Genomic DNA, 27,888 nt, shown 5'->3' on the forward strand with positions numbered 1-27,888 from the left:
CGGGAAGTTTGAGTCAGTACAAGCGTCCCGAGAGGAGCAGGGCTACATAACAGGAAGCAGCAGCAGTCAGCGACAGGACCACGAGCAGATAACGTGAACGGAGTCACGTGAAGGCTTCCCAGGGTAAACAAGCTCCAGGGGCAGCTTCTTAAGTTGAAACAGGAATGTATTCACTGTTTGGCATTCATGTGAGAGTCATATGAAAGTATAAAGGTAGATTAGGTTTATGAGTATGTTTGCATACCAATTGCTATGACCGTTTCAAGTCATTAAAAGGAAATGAATAACTTGTCGTGCGTAGCAGTCAAGAACTAAGCAGTGCTTAAGTGGAGGCTGTTTTTTTGTCCCCCAGAAGGTTTTCAACTGTTTTTGCAATGTTACACATTGATTAATATACATATGCTATACTAAATATTTTAAAAAGTAATGAGGGCAATTACAGAAAATGTTTAGGAGAGAGTTTGGATTCAGTGACGAATAAGGGCTTAGAAATGTATTAGCTTCCTATTGCTGGAAATTGTCTAGATGCTCATTCGTTGGAGTTCAGTATTACGAGTGTATTTATAGATAATTTCCCATTTTGTGATGTATAATCAATGCATTGCAACATGCATAATGTTCTGTTCTCTCTCCTCAAGACTCTACTACTGTCCTGCAGTGCACTGTCTCACCGGTCACCATGGATACAGTCACATGACTCGCCCTTTAGTCAGTCAGTGCATGTCTCATGGCAGCAAGGGAAAAGATTCTGTGGTACTTTGATAGGATCTCCTGTGAAAAAGGACAGCACGAAGTGGAGATTATTTATTGGCATACAATTAGTTTATCCCTGGTCATAGAAAATTGTCAATTTTATTAATTATTATAAATATTAAGTAGTGTGTGAGACCAAAAAACATTTTGTTTTTAACTATATTAAAATATTTTACATTGCTGTAAAGCAGTGTGTCCATGTTGTTTATGTGTACTGGTTTGTCCAACATACGCGGACCGTAAATCCTTATATTGTGTTTAAAACTGTTGTGGATCTTTGTTCTTTGTCATAGAAATTGTGTTTTGATCACAGGCTAATCATGTGACTGCGGGTTGTCGATACTCGTTGTCAGTGACTAAATCACAAACGGCACCTTTGGGTCTGTCTGCAGGTTGCATTTTCGGTTTTAGTTGGCGTGCAAGAATACGCACAGAATGACACCCATGTGAGCAGATACCATGCCTTGTGTGTCTACTTTCCTATTGGCTGCTCCAATCTCATGTTTTATTAATCAAGTTGAGCCGTGGTATGTGTAGGTGTATTGCGTAAAACCTGGATTTGACGTTTACATTTTAAGCGTTCTGTGTAGGCCTTTTTGCCCACAGACAAGGGGCATCGAGTACACGTGTATTACTGACCTTATGTCACGTCGAATTTTGTCATAATTTGACGAAAACTTGCGCTTATTATTAAGAACGGCCATCTCCGTGTTTTGAAATAGCAGCGTGTGGGGCGGGGTCATTGAAAGAGGGGCGGGGCCAAACTGTCTGTACAATGGCCCGATGTGTTGACTGAATAACCCGCCATCTTGTTGTGACTCCTCTACGTGCGTGGAAGAGTGACTTCAAGGGGGATCCAGTCACGTCTTTCCTTTTATTTTATTATTTTTTTATAGACGACAAGATTGGATCCCGAGCAGAAGCGTTTGAATCTCGCTTGTTAACGTTTTAATTAATTTCTCCAATCGTTTTCTGGACCATAACACGAAAAGGAGATGAGTATCGAGACGCTTTTAGAGGCGGCGAAGTTTTTGGAATTGCAAGCCCTGCAACAACAGAAAGCACGTGGTAAGAAAGGAAAAATATGTGGACGCAGTCCTCTATAAAAAGCAGAGGGTCACTTTAATGAGTCAGTGTTGCACCCTAATGGAGTGGCAGATTAATATGAGACATTGTTGCATGTGATGTCACAGGCTGTGTGATTACAGGATTCGCCGTAGTCTGTGACATGCAAGACTATATTAAGAATAACCCAATAATAACAAGACTACAAAACTGCAGTGTAGTATCCGCTTACTTACTAGTGTGGTAAACTCGTGTTTTTCGCACAGTGACAGCCACGTATTAAATGTACTGAATGTATGTTTATCTGCTTTGAATGATGGGTTAGTTAGTAATTTGAACACTTTATTGCAGTGTCGATGTAAGAAAACGTACCTGCTTGCTATAAAGGGCGGTGGCTTACAAGTACGTGCGCGAGTGCCAGTTGCGCTTTACATAATGACTAAGTATCACATTACGCGGCTCTCATATGTATTTTTCTGTAGGAAGGAATGGCTGTAATGTATTGTCAAATTTTCTGCAGAATGTTTTGCAGTGCAATAGTATACGGTTTATTTATCTCACTATTGTTTTCTCTCCCGCGCTGCATGCGTCCGCTGGCGCTTTCGGAAGCGCTTTGGTGACGTGTCAATCTTAGCCACCCCCCTTTGTAAGAACCGCGTGGACAGAGCCGTCCCCCTTTCCTCCATGTGCGCGCCAGGCGCTCCTCTGTGCAGGGAGGGGGTTTACAACCAGAGGGAAAGTAGGACAGTAACCCCCTGCTTGCTTTTCCAAAATGTACTGCAGTTATATAACGCACTCCTGCAGTTTTGGATCATCGTGTTGCTCTTATAATAAGGCCTAACAAGAAAATATTGAAAGATTACATTCTCAGGAAGAATTTCCCTGGCAAGCTTGTTGACTTTGAGGTTCAAGTAATCAATTGAGAACTAATTCAATCATTTGAGATATTGATGAATAAAATGCAGTATTCAGATGAGCAATGATAATATTACAATAATGTTTTATAATGTTTGATTTGATTTTTAATAATGAAAAATGTATGTTATTACGAAGTGATTGATAGTTGCATTACTGATTTCCCAGTCAGGAGGCAGTTCTGTGCATCACTGAATTTAAAACTATATATAATATCATTATTTTTCATGCTGCATAAAGTTGGCGAGAACATAAAATAATATTTTATATTTGCATATTTAAATTGAATACTTTTATATACTTATCCAAATTATAACTCATTGCTTAATTTATTTTTCATCTGACTTTATTTTTGCTCATTTAATATAACAAATATATTCTTAAATTATTATTAATTTATTGCCACAAATGGCCTCTCATTGGCCACAGGCTTTAAATGTTCTTTTTTTGTTTGTTTTTTTTTTGTTTTGTTTTTTTTACTAACACGCATGCATTTTACTCTAGTCTGAGCGTGTGGTAGAAATCTTCTCGGCTAGTTTCACTTCTGTATATTTCACCACAGCTGACTGTAATTGTATTTGGCATGTGACCCTGTAAAAGCATTCTGACAACAGTTTGTTAAGCTGGGCTGGAAATTGCATTTAAAACACAGGAAATGAGTGTTCATCATCCGCCATCGTGCAGTTACCCTTTGCCCTCACTCCATATGTGTTAAATAAGTATACCAAAATAATTGGGACAGTCAGGTGTTGTCCAGGGGAATTATGTAAAGAAACACCTGAAAGCTTGTGTGTGTGTGTGTGTGTGTGTGTGTCATATATATATATATATATATATATATATATATATATATATATATATATATATATATATATATATATACATATATATATACATATATATATACATATATATGAAATATATATAATTTCATTAATCAGCTGTTAACAGCCCTACTTTCAGGAAAGGGAGTGACTAAACAGTCACATTTCGTTAATGTTGACTTGATGACTTGAAAGACTTGCTTTTTCATGTGTGTTGTGCTTTCTTGTGTATTCTGGTAATTGGTTGTTTGGTTCCATAGGAACTAGACATTCACACACACACACACACACCCACACACCCACCTCTTTTCAGCAGGAGGAAGCTTGCTCTGTTCAAATAGCATAGTGGTGACTGGTGACTGGTTGAGGGTGGATTGCTGCACTGTGATTGGCTGAGATTAGGTTGAAACACTTTCACCACCCCCTTCGCTGACACACACAATAAGAATGCCTGTCTTGAAGGTCTTATTATCTTCTGAGTGCACATGATTTGATGCTATCTGGCTTTTCACCCTAATGAGATTCATGTTCCAGACGCACCTGTGTTTTTTTATTTTATCTGGGAAACCTCATCATAATATATGCCTGTGACCTCTTTATTACCCTGGGCGGATAAGAGGATTTTTTTTAACAAGTAGCATTAGACTGCAAGTATAATTTTTTTAAATGTTTGAATTGATATTATTTGGCTGATAGTATGAAGTTCAGTAGTATGTCATGTTGGTAATACACTTTTAAGGAGGCAAGTCAAGCTGTGAGAACTTTTTATTTATGAACTGATGTTTGTCTCATCAGTCATCTAGATCGGTAAACACTGATCTCAGCTACAAAGATTAAAATTAAAGTACCTTTTTTTTTCACCAAGCTGATTACTCACTAAAAAGCCAAGCCATCATGGTATCAGGCCATTTCAAGTTAGATTTTGACCTGACATAAAGCAGTGATATCTAAGTGGGTGAGTTGTTTACTTGATTTTTAATGATTTTTCCCATTAATGCTATAATGTTGTTCATTCAGGCTGAATCGCGAACGAGGAACACGTACAAACACAAGCTGGGATTTATCGTACAAACCAATCATAATGCGGTATAGGCATTAGCTCCTCTAGCATTACTTTCCCCCAGTTACCTCCCAACCACTGCACAATTTAGGGGTTCTGATAATACTCAATGAGCTAAGGGGAGGGAAGAGAGGCTTTTTATTAGAAATGTCTGAATTTATAGACATTTTAATGTCACATTTTGTTTTTGTAATATGGATTATTTTCTCACCCAATTGTTTTGAGGAGGCACTCCTCCTCTTCCTATACCAATGCTCCAGGTATAGAGAGCTTTTGGAATGGCTTGACTTGGATTAACCATAAAACCGCTGATCAGGATAATTCTCCATCAGCCCCACAACATAGAGCTAACATCTAAATGTACTTTAGTACTTTAGCAAAGTTTATCAGGTGAGTTTAGTGTTAATTCAGAGTAATGGCCCCTGACAATTCAGCTTTGCCATCACTGGAATAAAATATATTATATATGTAATATATATATATATATATATATATATATATATATATATATATATATATATATATATATATCAGGGAAAACTAAATAAATTAATGTTTTTCAGCCCAAGTTTAGTCTGGGAGCATTCTTTTCTCCTAAAATGGATGTAACTTCCTTAATTGCTTTACTAGTGAACAGCAGTGGAAGTCCTGTAGTGCATGACATGTACTTCTAGTTCTCCTCTCTGAGTGAAAAATAGTTTGCGTGTCTCCAATGTCTGTTCTTTTCGGGAAACGCTTTCAAGTAGGCTGCAGTGGCATGTAAATTGATGCTGAAGGTTTGGCAAAGGTTCAGAAGGCTGTCCTGTGGTGTTTTGGAGTTGCCCTGCTGAAGAAGGGAGTGGGTTTGGAGGGGGCCTAGCATCGTGTTTCCATTTAGGCCAGAGAAACTTTAGCCTGAAGCCTGTACACAATGTGCTCTGACAGTGTAGTCTCTATCCTCCATTGTTAACCAGTAACACTTATTTGTCTGTATGCATACAAAAGCTCCTTTAAAGGAATTGACTCTGAGACAGATATAATCTCAGGCTGCTTTATTGACGTATGTTGATTTTTGGCTGTCTTGCCTCCATTATATGCCCCAGTTTAGATGAGATGTCATCACATCATATGTGTGAGGTCAAAGGTTGCCTGAAGTGTTCCACATATAGTCCAGTCTCTTACATTTCCTTGAACGCTATTCACTGGATCACACTGAGAGAGACTGCAGACAGAGAGGATGTCCATTTAGATTTTATTTTTACTATAGATGTTACTTTAATGTTTATAGACTGATATATTGGCTTTACAAATTTGCAATGATTTGAGTAAACTCTGAATAAAAGCTTTCATTTAATTTTAGAAAAATAATTTACCATTATGCATCGATTTTTGGCTTTTTTAATTTATTGGTATCAACTGCTATTAAAAGGAGTGACGTAGCTAATATAATTAATATAAGAATAAAAACTTAAACGTAAACAAAATTTAGAAATGTTGCCTTGGCAACTAACTGAAATACTAGTTCAAGATTAATTACTAATATTAAAAAAAATGTTAAAGCTAAATGGAAAAATTATAAAAATTACAACCTACATAGCTAAACAACTAAAACATAATTTACACATTAAAATTAAAACTGAAAGTATAAAAATAAATTTCGTCATGTAACGCTCACTTAAATGTAATCTTTAAAAACGCTAGTAATTTCATAACACTGTTACAAGTAATCTTTAACAAATCTTAAAATGAATATTAGTTTCTTGTACTGTGAATATTAATTCTGTGCTGCCTAAATTTAAATTCTAATTTAAACTTTTAGTGTTTGATTTTTAGGTTATTAAAACAATATGTATTTTATTTTAAATCTGGCCATTCATTGGTTATATCAGTCATAACATGAAAATAGTTGGTTCATAAGTATCAGCCAAAATTGTAATATTGGTACATTCCTTATAAATGTTTATTATGAAAGTATCAATATGTGACATTGTACAATATTTCTTTCAACAGAAGAGAATGAGCTTCAGGAAAGGCGGCGCCGTGAACAGGAGGCGGAGAAGCGGAGAGCAGAAGTCAACTCTTATACTCAGCCCATTCGAATGAACCATGTGACCTGGGTGGAGGAGTCCGGACCCGAACATCGCCACATAGCTGTCCCAGCCCAGCCTCTTCCTCCTCCCCCTCCCCCCACCATGCCTATCACGGTCATCCCTATCCCGATGGTATCCTCCGCTCCTCCTGCCCTCCCTCAACCCCCCACCACAGCTCTTAGCCCGTCGGCAGCACCCCGCCTCACGCCACCCAGAAAAGACGCCCACTCGCTGCCAAACCACCAGGCACTGCACCAGCGCCCCCTCATCCCGTCTCAGGTGAAGGCAGAAACCACAACACTGTCTCAGTCCAATAGCACCAAACTGGCCCAGCAGCTCCAAACCTTCCCAGGCTCCATCATCGCATCCTCACAGCATGCACTTCTCCCCCAGCCTGGACCTCCTTCAGCCCAACACAGCCCCCCCGATGACCACCGTAATTTGGACGGCAAGAAAAGACCTGGGGGGTGAGTGAGGGCGTGAAGCCGTCATTGACCGTGCTAACCAATGTTTAAGACTGAATCACATGAAAACCTTTATGGCGGTGAGATTGTATCATGTTTGGTAGCTAACTATTAAAGACATGTATGATGTGTTTACAGGGCAGGAACAAGAGAAGTGCACAATAAGCTTGAAAAAAACAGGTAAGGTCATCTTTGTTTGCTGTTGGTTTACCACTATTCAATGGCTTTCACCCAGTGCTTTTCTACATAGAAGGTGATGGAAGTTGTACACTACCATTCAAAGGTTTGGGGAGGGTTAGATTTTTAAATGCTTTTGAAGAAGTCTCTTCTTCTCACCTTCATTTATTTGATCAAAAATACTGTAAAAACAGAAATATTGTGGAAACCGTTACGTTTTTTTTTTAAATCAATAGAAAGCAAAAAAGATCGGCATTTATTTGAAATGGCACTTAAATGTATTTTCTTTTACTTTTAATCAATTTAATGTGTTCTTGCTGAATAAAAGTATACTTTTCTTGAAGAAGAAAAAACACACCGACCCCAAACCTTTGAACGCTAGTATAATTTTTGCACCAAAAATAAAGTTGTTTCAAACAAGTCTGCTATTGACTGATATGCAATTTTAACAAAAACAGATATTGCTATTAGCCTTTTATAGTTCTTATATTTTTGTTATTGTTATAAAATATCAAATGTTTACATTTATAATTATATTAGTTTCATATGTAGTTGTTTTTTATAAATTAGTTTCATATGTAGTTGTATTTTATTGTTCATGTATTTAACAATGTTATAGGAATGTCATACTTAAGTAATTATTACCAATAATAAGTGCATTATAATGTATAAATTTCATAAAATATTATAATCATGATTTATAAGTGAATGTGAAACATCTCTAATTATAAATGATCTCCTGTTCTTAGACGTGCACACTTAAAGGAGTGTTTTGAGACTCTGAAGAAGAACATCCCTAATGTTGATGAAAAGAAGACCTCCAATCTGAGCGTTCTGAGAAGTGCATTGAGATACATTCAGGTAAGAACACTGATGTTCAATGTCTACATCTCTTCCCATGTCATGTGACCTTGAGGTTTATATTTACACATATACAATGCAAGAGCAGGGGGAAATAACACACGATGAAGCAGTCTTAAGTTTGTTAGTTGCAGTGGTTTGGTCTGAAGATTTATGAGCTGAAAATGAGATATTTCCATTGCGCCTTTGGTTGATCTTGGTTGGATTTGTTTGAAAATGGTTTGCTGCTCTCCTGCAGTGTGAGCAGAGCACCCTTCCCTTAGCCAACGCTTCATGTAAACCAAAACCATAAGCTTTGCTCTATCTGATTAAACCAGCGCCTTGTTCGCATATGCGCGCACCTACATGCAGACCCTTTAAAGAAGAGGAAGAAATCCAATCAAATCAAAGGATTTGATTTAGCTGAGGCACAAGACGTGCAGGAAACTAGGGCAGTGTGGAAACAGAAGTCGTGTCACTGGATCCCCAACGCCGTCACCCGCCCCCTCCCTTAAGCCGCTTGCTTCTAGCCATTGGTAGATTTGACAGACCGACCAGGAGACCCATTATCGCTTTTCCCGCTTTCTGCTGCCTGTTGCTCAACCAGGCTTAAGGTGTATTTATTTAAAGCACATGGCCTGTTGAAAACAACCCGTCATTTGCTAGGTTTTTTGCACGATGAGATCAGTATATTGGGAAGGTTTTTGAATATGTGTGTTGTACTTGTAAAGTCATATTTTTGGACTTTGGATCATAAAAGTATTTTGAAACTACAAAGTCAAATATAGCAACTACATCGTTTAAAAAAACAACTATATAGTAAAATTAAATAAAGCACAGAAAAAAAACGAATGTCAGTTTGGGTAATCGCATTGACCCATTAATTAATTTTAACTGGTAATTAATTTGTTAAATAATTTCTAATTTAACTACTTAATTTAAACTAAACTAATAAGCATATAATTGTATTTTCAGGTGAAAGAATTAAGTCTTTTTTTTCTCTTTTTTACCAGTTTGTTTACATTCACAGTCCATATACTGTATGAACAAACCAATTAACTTAAATGAATTTAATGAACTTTAAGGAGAGTGTGTTGTCTGTATTTTCAAAGCTCGCTGTGACAAAGTCAGCAATGTAAGGTTTTGTTTAGTTAGTCACTCTGGATGTATTATTATTGGTGGCATTGAATAATTACTTTAAATCTTTAAATGTCTTTAAATGTTTTTCCAGGATAACAGGTTTGTGAGAAGTTCATTTCTATTTTTTCTTTTTTAACCAGCCAGTCAGTGATTTGAGCTGTTTCCTAGCCAGTATCTCTCTCCCTTTCTGTTTTGTTCTGAGTTCCTACTAAAAGATTAGCATGTGCCTGCAGGTCACGGGGCTTCTCTTTTAATGATTAGTGTTGTGTTTGTGTGTACGTGTGTTTTGCGATGGGCTCTGGTGCTGGCACAGTGTGTGTCCATGCCGCTGGCCATGGGCGGAGGCAGGCACGTGCGCCTCACCTCCACGCGTCTGCCTCTTCATGCGCTCCGGTCCACGGCCCCTCCCACTGTCACCTTATAGACCAATCAGCTTCTTCTGGAAGTGAATAAGAGGATTGTTTGATGAGATTACTCTTTATTTTATTGATCTTCATGACACCTGATTCACATATTCATGTAACGTTGTGCCAAATTCTGTTTTTGACGCCCAAAGTGAAATAACTGATGGTGATTTCTGCAGGACAAATTGCTACCATGGTTATTTGTTAAAGGTCCCATTCTTCGCGTGTCTTCGAAGCTTTGATTATGTTTACAGTGTGCTATATAACATGAGTTCATGTTTCGCGTGTAAAAAAAACAGTATTTTTCACACAATTGACTTATCTGTACAGCGCTGTTTCCTCTGTCCTAAAAACGGCCTGATGATTTCCTTGTTCTATGAAGTCCCTCCTTCAGAAAAGCGTAACGAGTTCTGATTGGGCCAGCGCTTCCCGTGTTGTGATTGGACAGCAGCTTAGCGCACTTTGCCCGGAAAGTTCCCGCCTCTTACCATAACGGGGAGATGCAAGCGCTGAATGCGCGCTCTTCTCCACGTGGGAGAGCAACAAGACCACGCCCCCTTTTTTGCATGTTCTTGTGGGCGGAGGGTTAGTCAACAAACGGTTCTAGTGACATCATTACATCCCTGCACTTCCTGCTGTAGTCCAAACCGGCCGTTCGCTGTAGGCTTTGAAAGGGAACTTCTGTTAAATAAAATATCTCGCTTGGCATTGAACTTTATAATTGACTTGACTTTGAGCTTTATAATTTTACAGGTATTATTTATGCTCTAGCAGCAACATTTCAGTAACTAAAGTTTGAAAGATGGAATCGCGAAGAATGGGACCTTTAAGGCCTGATGGCAACATACCAGTGTTGTTATTGTTAACTAAAATGGTAACTCTTTACAATAAGGTCCCCTTAGTTAATGTTAGATAATGCATTAACAATGAGCAATACGATTGTTAAAGTATTTATTCATCGTTAAAAATACGACGTTAATTCTTTGTTCATGTTAGCTCAGATTCTTTAAATAATAACAGATACAAGTTTAGATTTTAGTAATGTATTAGTAAATGTTGGAATTAACTAAGATTATTATGTTGGAGCACATTTATTCAACTATATAGTGAAATGAAATAAAGCACAGAAAAAAAGTATTTATTAATCGTTAAATATACAACGTTAATTGTTTGTTTATGTTAGCTCATTCTTTAAATAATAACTGATAACTGATGACAACTTTAGATTTTAGCCATGTATTAGTAAATGTTTTTGGAATTAACTAAAATCATTAAATGCTTTAGAAGTATTTTGCGATGTTATTTAAATAACTCATGTTAACAAATGGAACCATATTGCACTACTTATTGTTTTTGGTTATTGATATATATGAGAAATACAATATAAATAATAGATGAAGACTTTTAATATAACCGAAATAAGTTGAAGTACTAAACTTACTAAAACTGAAATCAAAATTAATTAAAGCTGTATATAATAAAAAGAATTTTAACGTTTTTTTCTTAACTTTCTTAACTTTAACTTTCATTTCTCTGAATATTCAGAGAAATTTGCTTGTCGTGGGAACTCTTGACAAACTAGTCACACAGCAGTCATTGTGGTTTTTACTCATTCTTCATGTTGTTTTGCAATGTGCAGATATATGTTAATTTTTCATGCTATACTTGTCTCTGTCTCATAATAACATTTAAGGTCAGTGAGCAGATTATTGTGACGGTTGCTTTAAATGTTATCCTACAGTCCTGATAAGTCTCAGGAGTTTCCCTGCCGTTCTCTGCATGTCATTTCTAGAAGCTCAGAGCTCCTCCTCCTCCATTTCTCCCTCCCTCTGTGCCTTTTTCCTCCTTCCCCCTGTCTCTCGTTCATCATATTCCCTGCCGTGGCCACATGAGTAGCGAGCACATGGCTACATGGCTAGACAGAGCCGTGTGACGTCACCCCCACCCCGTGACGGCCCCCCCGCCAGCTGCTGTTCCTGCCGCAGCACGGCACACTCGTAGAGCTCCATCTTAGTTTAGCCACATCCCTGTATTAGGTGCTACCTTTTATTTAAGGAACCTTGCAAGACCTGTTTTACAAATCAGGTTTTAGGGCTGAGTGTGACTGATGTGTTGTTTAAGCCAGATAATAATATTGACTTTTTTTGTACTTATTTTTGGATGGTTTGTGGTGGATTGTGAAATCTACAAGGTTAGTTTTATATGTTAGTGCACTGAATCACATCCACTGGATTTATGTTTGTGTCAGCCTCAATGGCTTACGATCAGCAGGATTGTGATTGATCATATCAGGATGTGCAAACCAGAAGGAATCCTGTGAAATCCACCTGATTCATTTCCTGTCTTTGTGTAGCAGTGTGTGTCAGCAGTAGAGTAAGACCGATGTGGGTCAGTTGGTCATCTATAGCATGCTTTCCTGAAACTAGTGGCATGTCCTTGTGGACAGGATCACATGATTTCTACTGCACATGCTAAAAGACCCATTTGTTTTGTACAAACCACTGCAATTTCAATGTAGCTGATTCAACAAGTATTCTTTGGTAAATGTCAGCACCATCTGCTGATTATTTGCTTTAAATGGAAAATTCTGTCATCTATTCATCCTCATGTCGCACAAAACGGTGTGTGTGTGTGTGTGTGTGTGTGTGTGTGTGTGTGTGTATTTGTAAACTAAATAATCATTAGACTAATCAATAAAAACAATATAAATATGGACGGGTGGGTGTTTCATTTACACTAGGGAATTAAGTGAGCCAGGATCCATGCAAGTGAAAAAAGTATGACGTGACCACATCCTAGATTGTGTCGTTTAATCAGGCCCAAACTATTAACAAACAGAGGCAGTTAAAGGAAATATATGTAGTCGGTTGAGCTTTCTCTGTCTCCACACAATTATGAACTGCAGTACAAGACTTCCTCTTTTTTTTAAGCACCACGTCAAACCAGAGAACCAGTGAGATTTATAGCTGTGCTTAAACAGGCCGAGTTACCAAATGACTCAAATTGAAGTCATGGGATATCTTTCACTGCAGGCTTGTTTATGAGGAAGAGCGTGGCTGCAACGTGGCTCATATGCTCTCTCTCTCCCTTCTTTTGTTCTGCAGAATGGAGTCTGCAAACACAGGACCCCCCCCCTTCCCCATCTAACACTGCATGTGACAACATCAGGTTAATTTTTACCTCATACAAATCCATCATATGCACGCACAATTGTATATGCATAAACATGACATCGCAAATGCACACTTGCATGTGCATAGTCATGGGGGCGTTAAGTGAGTAACTGAAGATAGCAGACCAATGGGGGAGGGGGAGGTCATGTGCTCGGCTTGTGAGAAACCCATAGACTGTAAAATAATATGGATGTAGTGTCTGTGACGTCACTAATAGGATTCTGAAGAGCCATTTTGAAGTGTAAAGTAGGGTCGTGCTGGCCGTTGCCATCTTGCCAGCGCGTCATCACGTGTCATGCCTGGATAACAGAAAATGGGCAAAGAGGCGCAATGTGGGCGTAACTTAGGTGACGCAATGACTAACAGACAGCGGATAAACGGCGATCCACCTGTCACTCAAAGTGGCCACGCCCTTAATTATGCAGAACTTTAAGGATTTATATAATGTAAACGAACGAGTAATAAAAATGCATATAAATTCCACCCGCTCATAGTTGTCATGAAGGGCAAAATTAGCCATATAGACCAAAACCACAATTTGTACCAGGCTAAAAACATGTTTTTTCTGCTGTTAAGTTGGGCATTTTTACATGGGGCTCAATGAGATTCTGCTCCCTTCTGGAGCCTGCACTGAACTGCAGTTTAAGGTACTTCCGTATTGGCTTCAAAAGAAACTGGGGAGGTTGCCGCTTGGAGAAACCTAATTATTCCCAATGCCGACATCTTGGAGAGCAGGGTGACCGATAAAGCCTAACCGATTTATACCGTAGACATTTATTATAGCAGTGGTTCTCAAACTTTTTTGGTTACACAACCCTACAAACATATTAAAAAGTCTGTCTCCCCCCACCCCACCTCACCTCTCTCTACCAAATAATTTCACTAAAAATAGAAATTAAAAAAAAAAGTTTAAATTGAAAAACCTGCAATGGAAAACTCTTCACTTTCACAGTGCCTACACCAGACATGAGTGGCGTGACATGCCGAATAACAATAATCAGTGATTCTGTCTGTGCTGGATGCGGTGCGACCTGGTAAATCTCCAATAGTAAACCGAAGCCCTGTTCAATATCTGCTGTACTCCAAGTGCTTGCGTTACTTGACACAAAGGACAAATGGATTTGCAGCAGTCGCGTCCAATTGAGACCACTTTTAGCTTATTCAGCTTCAAGACAGCGGTTACGTCCGCTGTCAACGTTTCTTCTGTTGTTGAAGGGAAGTGGCAAGTTCCCAATAACAGCTTGAGATGCCTGGTGTTCTCAGCACAGTCAAACTTAAAGTCCGCTTCCCCCATATCGGCCAAGCAAAAAAAAACACTTCTCAGTCATTGCTGATAAATAAAGAATGTCAAGTATTAGCCGATATATATCAGCCAGCCACTAGTCTCTGACCTGATTTTACCTCCATGTCCACTAGAATATGAATCTCCAACTCAAACACCATCCAGATGTTGTTATTCCCATGTTGAAGATGATAACATCTCACTCGTACTCAGTCAGGAGACGGTTTAGCGGTCCTGGGAGCAGGAGGTAAGAAATGGGGATCTGGGGATCCGGGGATCAGGAGTTTAGTGGGTTTGGGTGTTTGTAGAGCAGGATGGCGTGCGTGTGTGTGTGCGTGTGTGTGAGTGTGTGTGTGTGTGATAGAGGCAGGCATGCACAGCTGTCAGCTGGAGCTGTGCCTGATGCAATACGCAGACCAGAGAGCTGTCAGCAGGCCTCATCAGTGGTGGGAGGTGGGGTCCATGAGGGCCTGGTGGAGACAGCTAGCCAGGAATGTGCTGGCCCCCCAGGGAAAGGAGGACGCTCTTGTAAAAAAAGACTAGAGACGGCTTTTGTAGGATGTGGAGATAATGTTATGAAATGCTTGCACTGAGATTCAGTACTAGATTTGTGTTCTGGTAGAAATTTAGTCTGGTTGAAGCAACCTGGCTGTAAAAGTGCTATTCGCGTTACTCATGTAGTTAGCTGTGAATTTGGTTGATTCACTTCTCATTATGCCAATCAGCATGCACTATTTTGATGAGGTGGGTTTTTCTTTCAAATGGAGGGTTATGGATAGAATTACATTTTCGCTATGCTCCACCCCACTTGGTTACTGTTGCTAACTCAGAACATCCCATAGATTTCTTTTTTTTTTTTTTTTTGTAGTTCTGAGAGTTCTGTAAAGAACATGACTTCCAGTCATTTGTAAATTGGGTTTATAAAGGGATTATAATGTGGTAATAATTGACAGGCTATTAATCTCGTGGGCTGGAATGTATTATGAGATTGTTAAAAAAATGTATCTGCCGTTTTGTCTTTGAACATATTGTTAAATTATGCTGTAAAGTGATTTGGGAAAAAGACTAATCATGTATGAATACTTTGCCTCACTGTTATAAGTGATTTGGCAACTGTTTTTCCATATTTTTCTATAAATCACACTTTAAAATTGAATGCACAGATCCTCTATTGATAGGGTTCAATACGGTTCAAAAGTTTGAGGTCAGTAAGATTAAAAAAACAAAACAAATAAAAAACAATTATCGAAAGTGACAGTAAGGACATTTTATAATGTCACAAAACATTTTGTTTTGAACTTTTTATTCATCACAGAATCTTTAGTAAAATGAATCACGCTTTTCACAAAAATATTAAGGAGCACAACTGTTTTCAACATTAATATGAAATGTTTATTGAGCACCAAATCAGAATATTAGAATAATTTCTGAAGGATCATGAGACACTGAAGACTGGGGTAATGATGCTGAAATACAGCTTTGACCTCACAGGAATAAATTATATTTTAAAAAATCAAAACAAAAAAAATCAAAATTACCAACACCAAACCTTTGAACAATAGTGTATATTTAAAAAGAGCAAAAGCTTGTCTGAGAAAATGTCAGACGGCAACAGTTGCTACCGTCATATCGGTCAGCAATGTTTTTAAAGCGGGGCTAAGTGAAGGATCAGTTGATGTCACACATTTTCCTTCTATTTTAAGTTCTGCTGCTCTGATTCCTTCTGTTAATGTTGTTACGTTAAGCTTCTGTCCTGCACACTAGACCTATAAATGGAGCCACTGAGAGGTGCTCAATCAAACAGGCTTTTTATACTGCTGCCCGGTGCAGACAGCACATGCTCACGCTGTCACACTCCGCTGCCCGCTCACCGTACCCGTTACCACGGCAACTGGGACGGTTTTCAGCTGTTGCCTTGACAACAGTCGAGTAATTTGCTGAGACAAAGGCTGTCTCATTTTCGAAGTCTACGTCCTACAGAGGTTGCGTTTGTCGGCCCCATATGTCATGGAGTATGTCTTATTTCAGAGTATCGGTATCGATTGTAAAATTATTCCTAATGAAAGGTAAACTGTTGTCATTTCTTTGTGACTTTGGAATATATTGGTCAGTCTACTGAAATGAAGCAGCCTCTATGATGGCGATTCTGAGAGGCAAAAGGGCACTTTGGGGTCTGCAAAGGAAGTGGCGTGTAACAATTGGCCTAGTGACCTGTCAGTTTTTACGAGAGTGCAGAAGAACAGACCTTATCGACCCAGGGTCAAGCTGGAAGCCCTTCTTTATCTTCTGTCTTGCGATCTACATACACCTGTGCCCATATCAAATGACTGGCCTGGATCTTGTTTCCACGCTGTTGTTGTTTCTGCAGGGCCATGCTTGTCCAGCGCACGTGGTGTAGGAAAAGGATGGGCTGTGTGATATGTGTGTCCCCAACCATTGTCATTGCTCATAGTTTGAGGGTTAGTGTGTCTTTAAATGTATTATATTTGATATGCGATTATTTTTCCGGCACATATCATAGTAATTCGAATTTGCACTTTGAGTTTCCTAAAGAGCATGTCATTAGACATGCTTTTCATGAGCATTTAACACATTACTGATCATTTAATGATCAGGGTGCAAGTATAATTTAATAGCGTCTTGATTTAAAGAGATGGTAAGTTAAATTTGTCTCTGAATCAGTTCAAGCTGTCTCTTTCAAAAAGTTTCTATCATCACTCTCACAATGTCCCCAGAGAGTTGAGCACTGTGAATTTGATTATTATTAGTATTATATATAAAAATATATTTATACATTGCGTGATTATCAACAAACCTTTTCTATATACCCTAATCATTGTTAACAGCATGTATTCTTTACTTCAATGAGCCTGTTGTTTCTGCCTTAAATTATTACATTGTTTATTAATACATTGTTAGCTAACTGTGTGATTTGTATTTTTAATTTTTTTAAGAAACATCACATTTCATTATGTTCACCCGTCAGATACAGCACTGAGCATGATTTTAGTGTAGTGTAGTGTAGTTCCCCTTGTTTGTGCACAGACCCCTAATCTCTCGCTATCCATCCTCTTAGGGCCTTAGCTACTGCTGTGTCCTCATTGCCTGTTTGTTTCTCATGCGTCAGCTGACAGTGCAGGGAAACTGGGTCGCTTAGGCCCTGCCCAATGTGTGCAATGCCTCGCCCTCTGTCCCTGCCCTCTCACTCAATGTGTGTGTTTGGAGCTTCATGTTTCTCTGATCTACAGTTTACCTCATGTTTCTGAAGTTGGATCACTGTGTTTATGTGGGTAGGTAGAAATGTACTCTTGTTCGGCACGCTCACAGATGTCCACTTGTGATTGGCCGAGCTCCTGCGTCATGAGCTCCACCCACTGATGTTACTCAGCGTGTGCACTCGTGCACACCAAGTGAATGCCTTCCCAGAAGTGGGAGGTGCTGTCATGCTTTGGGTAATCCACGTGTTTGTACGGGTATGAGAGTACGAGTGGCCATGGTAGGGCTCTGATGAAAGAAAAACAGACGGTGGGGGAGGTGTGCGCTTGACCGAGACGTCCAGGAAGGAGAAGGAACTTGCCTCTATGCCTATAAATGATTACGGCACATTCCCTTATGCTTCCTTATAAGAAATAACATTCATTTTTGCAGCCTTGATTGTGCTTTATTAGGATATGAGTAAGAGATATAATCCCTTACCAGGATGACCAGAGTCTTGTATCTTGTGAAAATGAAATCATTATTTTATATAGAGATTTGTGTGCACAAATGCATATATGAGATTTAACAGTTAACTATATATAAAGTTCTATTTTTGGCAAATGTAAAGGCCTCTTCACACCAAAAGTGCCATTCGGGACAGCGGAAGAATAGGACACAGGAGAAGAATGAAAGAACAGAGAACACACTTACTTCAGCTATGAAATAGAAAAATTAAACAAATGTGATGTTTATATAGTGTAATTTCTGCTTATTAGTATGGTTCAAATGGATCTTCCAAGGTCAGCAGCGAAGACATTGCTTAATAAAGTGAGATTATATTATATTTGTGTAATTTAATGTTTAATTATTGCAGGTTTGCGTAATGTTCTGAATTTGTACTTCACTGTTTTTAATCATTTTGAGGAATACTGAATCTTTTGGGCAAGATGAGTAAATGCATACTCACATTTAGTCTAGAACTACAATAAGCATCATGCACAAGGCCAAAGTATACTTCAGGCTAGCTTTAGCATGCTGACGGGGAAGGAGGGCATGGTGACCATGTTGAGGACGGTCTGGTCCACCAGTGCACAGTGTGCATGATGTGAATTCCGTCATCAGAAGAGTACTGTACGCACACCACTGGATTTTTCTAACCGCACATACTTTGTACGTTTGTAAGTTGCACATCTGCATTTATTTTTTTGCTCTATTTACATGGGTTGTAACTCATGGCAAGAGATTGCTCAACTCCACATGCATCAAACGGCTGTGTACACGTCAAAAGATGTATAATTTGCAAGACGTGCATTTGACTGCACGTACGCTCGTGTACGCGTTAAAAAACAAAGTATACTGTGGACTTTAGACAGTGCGCACAAAGCCTCTGATCCTCAATCCTGAATTCATTCAACATGGGGACAAGAAAAGTATTACGTAACACAAGTTACACACAAAACTGTGTCTGTGTATGTGTGTAAAGTTTATATATGTGATATGAATTATTATATTCATTTATCTTAATGGGTGGGATAAATGCTCACTTGTTTATTTCTCCATCTTCCCCTTGTAGACTCTGAAGAGGAAGGAGAAAGACTACGAACATGAGATGGAGCGCTTGGCACGGGAGAAAATCGCTTTGCAGCAGAGACTGGCTGAACTGAAGAATGAGCTGAGTCAGCGATTTGATGTTATTGAGATTGACCGCATTCTTCGACAGACCGTGCAACCAGATGATGACCAGGCCTCTACCTCTACTGCCTCAGGTTAGTCTTGCAAAAGGGTTTGTCTGCAGGCATCCGTGGTTATTGACAGCCCTATATCTGTCAGTTACCACGGAGCAATACAGTTTGATCCTTTAATTGTTTATAATCTCAAACCGATCCATTAATAGTTTCTGACCCTTTTTATTTTGTTGTTGTCTCTACAGAAGGTGAGGACAACATCGATGATGATATTGAAGACGATAGCTTATCTGCCACGGCCAACGCCTTACTCAAAGTGCCTGCTGTGCTCCCGCCAGAGTTAAAGTCTCATTCTGCGTTGTCCATCATCTCCATCCCACACAAACAGTCTAAAACTATGTCCCCGATTCCCTCGGCTCAACTATCCCCCGTTGCCGCCGCTGCACCGATCACAGCTCCTGCTTTGTCCTCAACGCCAGCACAGGCTCTTAATGGCCCACCATCTGCTCCGGCCCCACAGACCCATATAGTGACCACAGCCAGCCTGCAGCCTTCCGTCATTGCTCACGCGGGATCGGCGTCGCACGCCTCCGTCATCCAAACCATCAATCACGTCATCCAGCCAGGCTCCAAGCACGTGGCCCACATCGCCCCTTCCTCCTCGAGCTCGGTGCAGCTGGCTCCCGGACCTCAATCCATTAGTCATATCACTGTCGCCCACCTTCCTGCAATCTACCCTCAGCCCGTTACGGTCACACAACCGGCGGTCATGAGCCACATCGCGCACACGCTCTCTCACGGCCAGATGAACGGCACCGGGGCATCTGCCGCACAAGCCGCCATGGTTGGCAAGCAGACGGCTGTGGGTGCTCAAGTGGTTACCCATCACCCTCAGCTGGTGGGTCAGACCGTCCTCAACCCGGTCACCATGGTGACCATGCCCTCCTTCCCAGTCAGCACGCTAAAGCTGGCCTGAAGCGCTGACATTCGGACCCCTAGATAGAGTATAGACACTTAGACCACATCCGCCCCATTTGAGACTGCGGCCACATGCAGCACTGCATCAAAACGAACTATAAAGCTACAGGACTAAGTACATTCCAAATGAAAAGAAAGTATATAAAGACTCGAAAAGTGACTCAAAGAAATTTATTGAATGTCTAATACTATATAATGATATATAATAAAAGACAAAAAGAGATGTTTTATCTTTATGTGTGGGCAAAGGCAAAGTTTAGAGTGCTTGTGTGCTGCTCCGTGTGTTTGAGGCTGTAGCGGCGTATATTATGATGAAACTGTGGTCCGACCCCAACCTAAACTGACTCTCAGCCAGCCTATTGTGTGAGACTACTGGTTTAAATGACTTGTTTTAAAGCACGCCCCCATAATACCTCTCCTGAAATAACAGCACACCTCATGTGAATACTTTTCTCAGCTCCCATTAGACCAGGTTTAATGTACTGTGTTGTGTCTGACGTAATTCCCAAACCAGTTCTTGAAGTCCATATAGAGATAAAAGACTTTATTCATGTTGTTCCAACCTGTATGGCTTGCTTTACACACACATGAAGGACTGTTTTGTCCATACAATGAAGGTCAATGGGTTCTAAAACATTATTAAACCTTGTTGACTTTCATTGTATGGACTAAAAACCACCAAGATCATTTTTTTCCCAAAAAATCTTTTCGTGTCCTGCAGAATAAAGAAAGTCATACAAGATTGGAACGGCAGGAAGATAAGTAAATAGTGACAGAATCGAATTTCTTTGTGTACTGTCATTTTAAAATCAACTTACCTCGTCAGTTTGGTGTCGTATTTTATATCTATAGTTGATGCATGACCTAACATCATTCTACACTGCAAAAAAAAATCTTACTTGGTGTTTTCGTCTTGTTTTCCTTTGCAAATCTCTAAAAAAATGATCTATAAATTCCTAAATCAAGATGCATTTACTTCAGAAGGAAGTTGACTTGAGATTATTAAGTCTTGTTTCCTGAATAAAATTAATAAAGTGAGTTCATGCTTAAAACAAGAAATAAAGTATCTGTCAATGGGGTAAAAGAAAAAATCTTGCTTTACTATTATTTTATTAGTTAAGTTAATTTTATTTCTCAAATATACTTTGTACTGGAAAACAAGACAAAATACTGAGTAAGAAAATATTTTATGCTGTGTACAGTATCATGTAGTTGACTTCTAGATTTAGACACCTGGAGCGTATGTGAGATGTTTCTAGAAGAAAATATCATTTTTACAGAGTTTACATGATGTATCTGTAGTGCTCTAGCTGGCATAGACACTCTTGTTCTGTGACTGTCACGTGAGTTATTGGGAATCTGACAGCAGTGCCTTTTAACATTGTCAATCTGGAGTCCTGTTCAATGCTGCACAGACCCTATTGTTCTCTTGTTGCAACTGCACCCTAAGTTATTCACTAACTAGGCCACCAAATTATATCCAGCTGAGTGGTGTATGTGCTGCCCATTCGCTGAGGGTTACTTATTAGATAGCCATCAGTTTGCAGCAGCGCAAACGATGTTAGCGAATGTATTCCAACACATTCAATGCCTTCATCTTGCCACTGGTGATAAATGTATGCATGTAACAGATGTCATGAGTGTTTGACATGCATTAATTTACTCTGTGTGTGTGTGTGTGTGTGTGTGTGTGTGTGTGTGTGTGTGTGTGTGTGTGTGTGTGTGTGTGTGTGTGTGTGTGTGTGTGTGTGTGTGTGTGTGTACTATTTTTGTGAGGACCAGTTTGACTTTTAGACCATCAGAGTGAGGACAAATAGAGTAAAGTGAGAATATTTTGGCAGATTCTCACTTTCTGAGACCCCTTTAAAGGCCGGTTTGAGGGTCAAGACTTGGTCTTAGTGATAAGGTTATAATTAGGTTAAGGGTTCGGGTTAGACAGTTAGTTGAGGTGGTTAGGGTATAGGAGCTAGAGATTGCATTGTGTCAATGAATGTCCTCACAAAAGCGTGTGTGTGTGTGTGTTGCGAATGCATCTCAAAGAGGTTTTATGTCTGTTTTTGTGACTAATTATGTTCTGGTGCAATTGGAAGATGGATGGATGTCACCTCGTGTTCCTTAAATGAGCATTTTTAGTCTTTCAGGACAGTTTGAGAGATGCTGAAGGGTGAATGGACGATGTCTGTATTTAGCCGCACTGACCTGCAGGTAGAGCATAGCCTGTGTGTACAAAGAGATTGGATTCGAAACTAACACTGTGATCCCATGTCGGTTGTCCCAATAAGAGCAAACCAGGTTTACAAATCACACTAGCGTTATGTTGCGCACGAGTCCCTGCATTTGTTTTGCTTCTGTAAGCGTGTGAGAACGCATTAAACTTTTTTTTTTGGTTGTACGTTTTGTGTATTTACAGTAGGATGTACACATGGTTAGATGAATTGACGTGGCTGTTGTCGCATGTAGATGGATGATTCCTGTTTCAGTGCTAACCTTTTAAAATATGTTCTTTTACATTTCTGGGACCATGTACAGTTCTATATATGTTGGGGCAACTTTTCAGACCTCTTTCCACACTGATATTATATATATATGCGCATATATATAGTGTGTTTTCCCTATGGAGAAAGTTTAAGTTGTATATAGCCTGTAAATTTGGGGCTGCGTAGACCTAACTGTCCATTATGTTATAAGAGGAGCAAAAATAAACAAAAGAACAAATGTTAAATAAAAATAAATAAATCTTGATGCGTTTACTTGTTTTGTGGAGACTTCAAATAATTTGACAGTCAAATAGAACATTTAAAGGGATAGTTAACCCAAAAATGAAAGTCAGTCATTCATTTCTAAATCTGTATGATGTTCTTTCGTATCTTATAAAATTAAAACATATTTTGAAGTATATTAAGAGCAAACAACTTTGGAGCCCTTTGACCTCCAACTTTGGGACATTTCACAAAATAAAATGTATGTTCCACAAATGAAAGAAAACCATACCAGGTTTGTAGCACCATGAGGATAAGTAAATAACAATTTTCATTTTTGAAAAAAATATAAGCTTTCTGTCCCCACTTCATAGCTGTGCAACTATGCTTAGACACCTCAAAAAGCTCATAAAGAAATTGTAAACCTATTCCCTAATTGAGTGGTTTTATCCTTTTTTTTATTGCTTTTATGATGAACACAGTTCATTTAGTCTTTATTCACATATAAACATTGGCCAACAAACTTGCTTGACGCACAAAAACAAACTTTATTGGTTCTCCTACATCAAGCGAACATGTTTGACCATGCTTGATGCTTCCGTTTACCACAACTGATGTAATGGTTAATGCAAGAAGTTTATACGTAAATTCAAGCCTAAATTCAATCTGTTTATATAAAGCGATCAAGTCTCTTCAGAAAATGTGGACTAAACCACTCAATTTATATGGATTTTATAATGGATTTATCTCTATGAACGTTTTGAAGCGCCAATCCACTGGGACAACAAGATAATTTATCCACACAAAATGTCATGAGATAATAACATTTGCATCATATTCTCCGCAACAATTTCCCTCATGGTCACATTTGAACAATTTTCATAAACCACCATTAAAATGTAATGACAATAAACTACAAAAAGTTCTAGTGTGTTGTTTTATCACAGCATTATCAAAACTACATTTTAACACTGTTTATGACAACACATGCTGACTGTGATTCATTCAGCCGGCTCTTGGTTTGATCTTGCTCTGCTTGTGCACAGCTTATCTCATCTGCACAGCCTTGAATGCTGCTGTTATCCGACACTGCGGCGTGATTGTCACAACCTTCCTCATCAGACGCCGGGGCAAGAGCTCGGTTCAGTGTGGGGACGGTGTTAAACATGATGAAACCAATGAGAATCCCCACCAGTGACACGATATACAGTCCTGAGAACTGAGGAAGAACAGATCAGGTGAGACGGGACTGAAATATTTACTTAAAAAATACTGGGCATTACTAAGATCCTTTTTTAATGAGGAAGGTCAAAAAATAAGCAGAGGACATGACCGTCACAAATATAAATATTCATGTCACAATGACCTGGAATATTTGAGATAAGAATACAGGGACACATCTAGATACTGATGTCAGTATTGGAGAACCCAACAGCAAAATGAGACCTACATTATTTACAACTGTGCTGATGATAATAAGAAATATTTATTGAGCAGATAATCAGAATATTAGAATGACTTCTGAAGGACCATGTGACACTGTCGACTGGAGTAATGATGCTGAAAAATCAGCTTTGACATCACAAAAATAAAATGCGTCAGGCATAACTTTGACTTCCTAATATGCTGTTGGTCCCCCTTTTGCTGCCAAAACAGCCCTGACCCATCGAGTCATGGACTAAACTAGACCCTTGAAGGTGTGCTGTGGTATCTGGCACAGAGATGTTAGCAGCAGATCCTTTAATTCCTGTAAATTGTGAGGTGGGACTTCCATGGATTGGACTTGTTTGTTCAGCACATCCAACAGATGCTCGATTGGATTGAGATCTGGGGAATTTGGAGGCCAATTCAACAGCTCACACTCATTGTTGTGCTCTTCAAACTATTCCTTAACCATTTTTGCTTTGTGGCAGGGTGCATTATCCTGCCGAAAGAGGCCACAGCCACCAGGGAATATCGTTTCCAGTGCAACAATGCACTTTAGTTTTCCAGAAATAGTCCTGAGGTCCAACTAAATATGTACTAAATTACATTGAAAATGTACATTTAAAGCCTGACAAACCAACTGCTTTTGAAATGTGTGTATGCAGATCTGTGCTTGTTTTTTAGTGTGTGAATTCTTAACTCTTGTAGAAATTTTTATAGAACTTTTTTGTAGAAGGGAGAAGAGAAGGGAAAAAATGCTATCCTAGAATGTGGCTAAATCTAATTTATATATTTTTTTTATTTTAATTATTATTATTATTATTTTTTGTGTGTGTGTGGGGGGGGGGGTTCTAGTTGTTTAAGATAAAATGAAACTGGAGAACTGTTTTACCTCCTGTAAAATGTTACTTCTTTGATCCTCCAATAAAAATATTTGTCAAAAAAAAAAAAGTACAAGTGTAGGCTACATTGTGCAATAAGTACTTCTAAATAAGTTTAAAGGGTTAGTTAATCAGCGCATTGATTCATGATTCAGATCGCCAATGACACGTGATTTCAGCAGTTTGGCAGTTTAACGCGCGATCAGAATCATGAATCAATATGCTGATTAATAACCATTGAATCTTTATTTGAGGTTTAAAAAAAACACACAGAAGAGAAGACAATGCTGAATAAAGTCGTAGTTATTGTTATTTTTGGACCAAAATGCATTTTCGATGCTTCAAGAGATTCTAATTAACCAACATTAACTAACTGATGTCACATATTGACTAATTTGAATATGTTTATATTCCCTTTCTGGAAAAGGGCAGTATACCATACATACATTCAATGGAGGAACAGAAAACTCTCGGACTAAATATAAAATATCTTAAACTGTGTTCCGAAGATAAACAGCGGTCTTAGGGGTTTGAAACGACATTACGGTGAGTCATAAATGACATTATTTTCATTTTTGGGTGAACTAACCCTTTAATCATAATATTTATCAGTAAGTCTAAAACAATATGTCAGTAATATGCTAATCCCCTCAGGGTGCGTGCGCATGCGTGTGTGTGAAGTATTTTACTCACAGTGTATTGGAACAAAAAGAGCCCACAAAACAGGCTGAAGAGGTCTCCAGTGAGTAAGGAAAGATTAACCGCTGTGGCACTGGTCATCTTTATCACCACAGGCATGAAACTATAGAAGCCATACATGCAGAGTGCATATCCAGCCAAGAGAAGAGCTGAGGAGACAACCCAAAAATCAAACCTCAGATGAGGTCATTGACGTAAATTAAAACTTTCCATTTCACATTGCTGTAGCCTACTTACCAATTTCCCATGTCCACTGAATTTTAGACACTTCATTATGTTCGAGAATCCCTCTGCAAGTGACAAAATACAACAGTTTAGATGATGTAGCGCTGAATTTTAATAACAGCTCTAGTGTTTTCTTGCAGACACACTCAACACATCTTACAGTTGTATTCCACTGATGATTGACCCGAAGAGGCCGACCATTCCCAGAAATTCCACTCTGCCCTGATTCTTCACCGTGTATTCTTGGCACACATTAGAGATGGCATACAAAGTGGCACTGACTAGAACCAGACCATCACCGAGGAGAATGTCACTGTCTGTTGACACAGGAATATACAATGGGCACGTTTTCACTTATGTTATGTTATATGCTAAATTATGATCTAGAGAAGCAGCTTGCTCCTCACTTGATCCCAGGTCCTGGCCAGCTAAGATGTCCGCTCCCACCATGGCTCCTACCCCAGCCAGACATATGCATACAGCTACATAGTGAATGATCCTATAGCGGGTCTTCAGGAAGAACCAGGACAAGATCATCAAAACCGGGATAATAAAGCAGTCCAGCAACTGAAATGCAGTCGGCAAGGTCAGTTAGTCAAACAACAACTTGATTTGAGAATTTTAATCACATTCTGCTTTTGCATTGTGTTACAAGTGCCGTCTTGAATTCAGTAAATTCTGAACATACATAAACATTTTACTAAGCATACTTTAATTCCACAAAAATACTAAGCAACTGTTTTTAACATTACTACTCTTTCTTGAGCACCAGATCAGCATATTAGAATGATTTCTGAAGGATCAGGTGACACTTAATATTCAGCTTAGTAAAGTAACTAGATTTTAAAATGTATTAAATAGAAAACAGTTACTTTAATAGTTTATTTTTGATCAAATGAATGCAGTCTTGGTGAGCATAAGAGACTTCTTTTAAATAAAAAATCTTTACAGACCCTAAAGAACTTTTGAATGGTAGTTTTCAATAAATGTGCTGTTAAGAAAAAGCTGTCACCTGTATGCTAGTTAATGTGGTGTACTGGTATGCTTTCACCACTGCGTAATTTGCCTCTACGTCGGTCAGTCCCAACAATAGATACTTCCACCATTTTGTCTTTAATATCTGCAAAATATTGCCATCACCTACATTAAAAGAGAGGCATCCTGAATATTACATGCCCAAAGAATGAAACGCAACAAATATTTAATGATATATTCATGATGAAATACCTCTTCTGAAGATAAGTGTCATGGTGTAAGTGATGCCTAGGAGGCTGTAGTTAATAAAGCTCTGCAGCATGGGTGTATTAAGGTAATAAATGGATGCCAAATACTGAGAGGTCACAGCAGTCCCACAGATCAGTGCTGAGAGGCCTTGACCCATCAGCAGAGTTTTCAACAGTTGCCTGCAATGAACATTTGCTTGAATAACTTTCAATATTGGTTTTGAGAATGGTCATTCATGCACTATTAATAAATCATCTCAACCATCTGGCATACTAGCGGTCACACATACATATTCAAAATATTAACAAATACTATCACAGTATAAATAGTATATTAGCCCCAGACTTACTGTACATACACCACTGCATGTAAGCTTGCACCCACTCACCATGTGAAAATATCCCTCCATTTAGGAAGTCCTTCTCTTAATTTATAGCAGAGAGTGTCCAGCTGCTCCTGAGGCATCTTGTGTCTCCTCTGGGGAGCCTTGAGAAAGAATCTCAGTGAATAATAAGATCAATCATTTACAGTTCAGGAAACAAAGTACACAGCTGTAGGGATCTTGAATTCAGTGTGAGCTAACGTTGAACTTTAAGCTTAGGTGTTGGAGAGAATTAGAGGACAATAGTTCACATTACAAATCCTGAGAAACCAATGAGGGTAGTGACCTGCAGAGGTTTAGTAGCACCTCTTAATTCAGGAACCACT

General features: G+C 38.9%; 2 protein-coding genes across 2 annotated transcripts; one reads left to right on the forward strand and one right to left on the reverse strand.

Moving 5' to 3' along the window:
* The first annotated feature begins 1,546 nt into the window (after positions 1-1,546).
* mnta (MAX network transcriptional repressor a) lies at positions 1,547-22,769 on the forward strand. Its single transcript, XM_067450629.1, has 6 exons — positions 1,547-1,821; positions 6,607-7,153; positions 7,289-7,330; positions 8,077-8,188; positions 18,938-19,130; positions 19,295-22,769. The coding sequence occupies exons 1-6, from the start codon at positions 1,749-1,751 to the stop codon at positions 20,023-20,025; spliced, it is 1,698 nt and encodes a 565-aa protein (XP_067306730.1). The 5' UTR covers positions 1,547-1,748; the 3' UTR covers positions 20,026-22,769.
* On the reverse strand, positions 21,693-27,657 carry slc35f2l (info solute carrier family 35 member F2, like). The gene is made up of 8 exons (XM_067450630.1): positions 27,569-27,657; positions 27,184-27,359; positions 26,969-27,096; positions 26,364-26,523; positions 26,117-26,273; positions 25,969-26,021; positions 25,726-25,880; positions 21,693-23,945 (listed from the first exon to the last, which is right to left on the reverse strand). The coding sequence occupies exons 1-8, from the start codon at positions 27,643-27,645 to the stop codon at positions 23,685-23,687; spliced, it is 1,167 nt and encodes a 388-aa protein (XP_067306731.1). The 5' UTR covers positions 27,646-27,657; the 3' UTR covers positions 21,693-23,684.
* Positions 27,658-27,888: the final 231 nt, after the last annotated feature.

The sequence above is a fragment of the Pseudorasbora parva genome, chromosome 8, assembly GCF_024679245.1.
Source record: "Pseudorasbora parva isolate DD20220531a chromosome 8, ASM2467924v1, whole genome shotgun sequence".
Classification (NCBI taxonomy): Eukaryota; Metazoa; Chordata; class Actinopteri; order Cypriniformes; family Gobionidae; genus Pseudorasbora; species Pseudorasbora parva.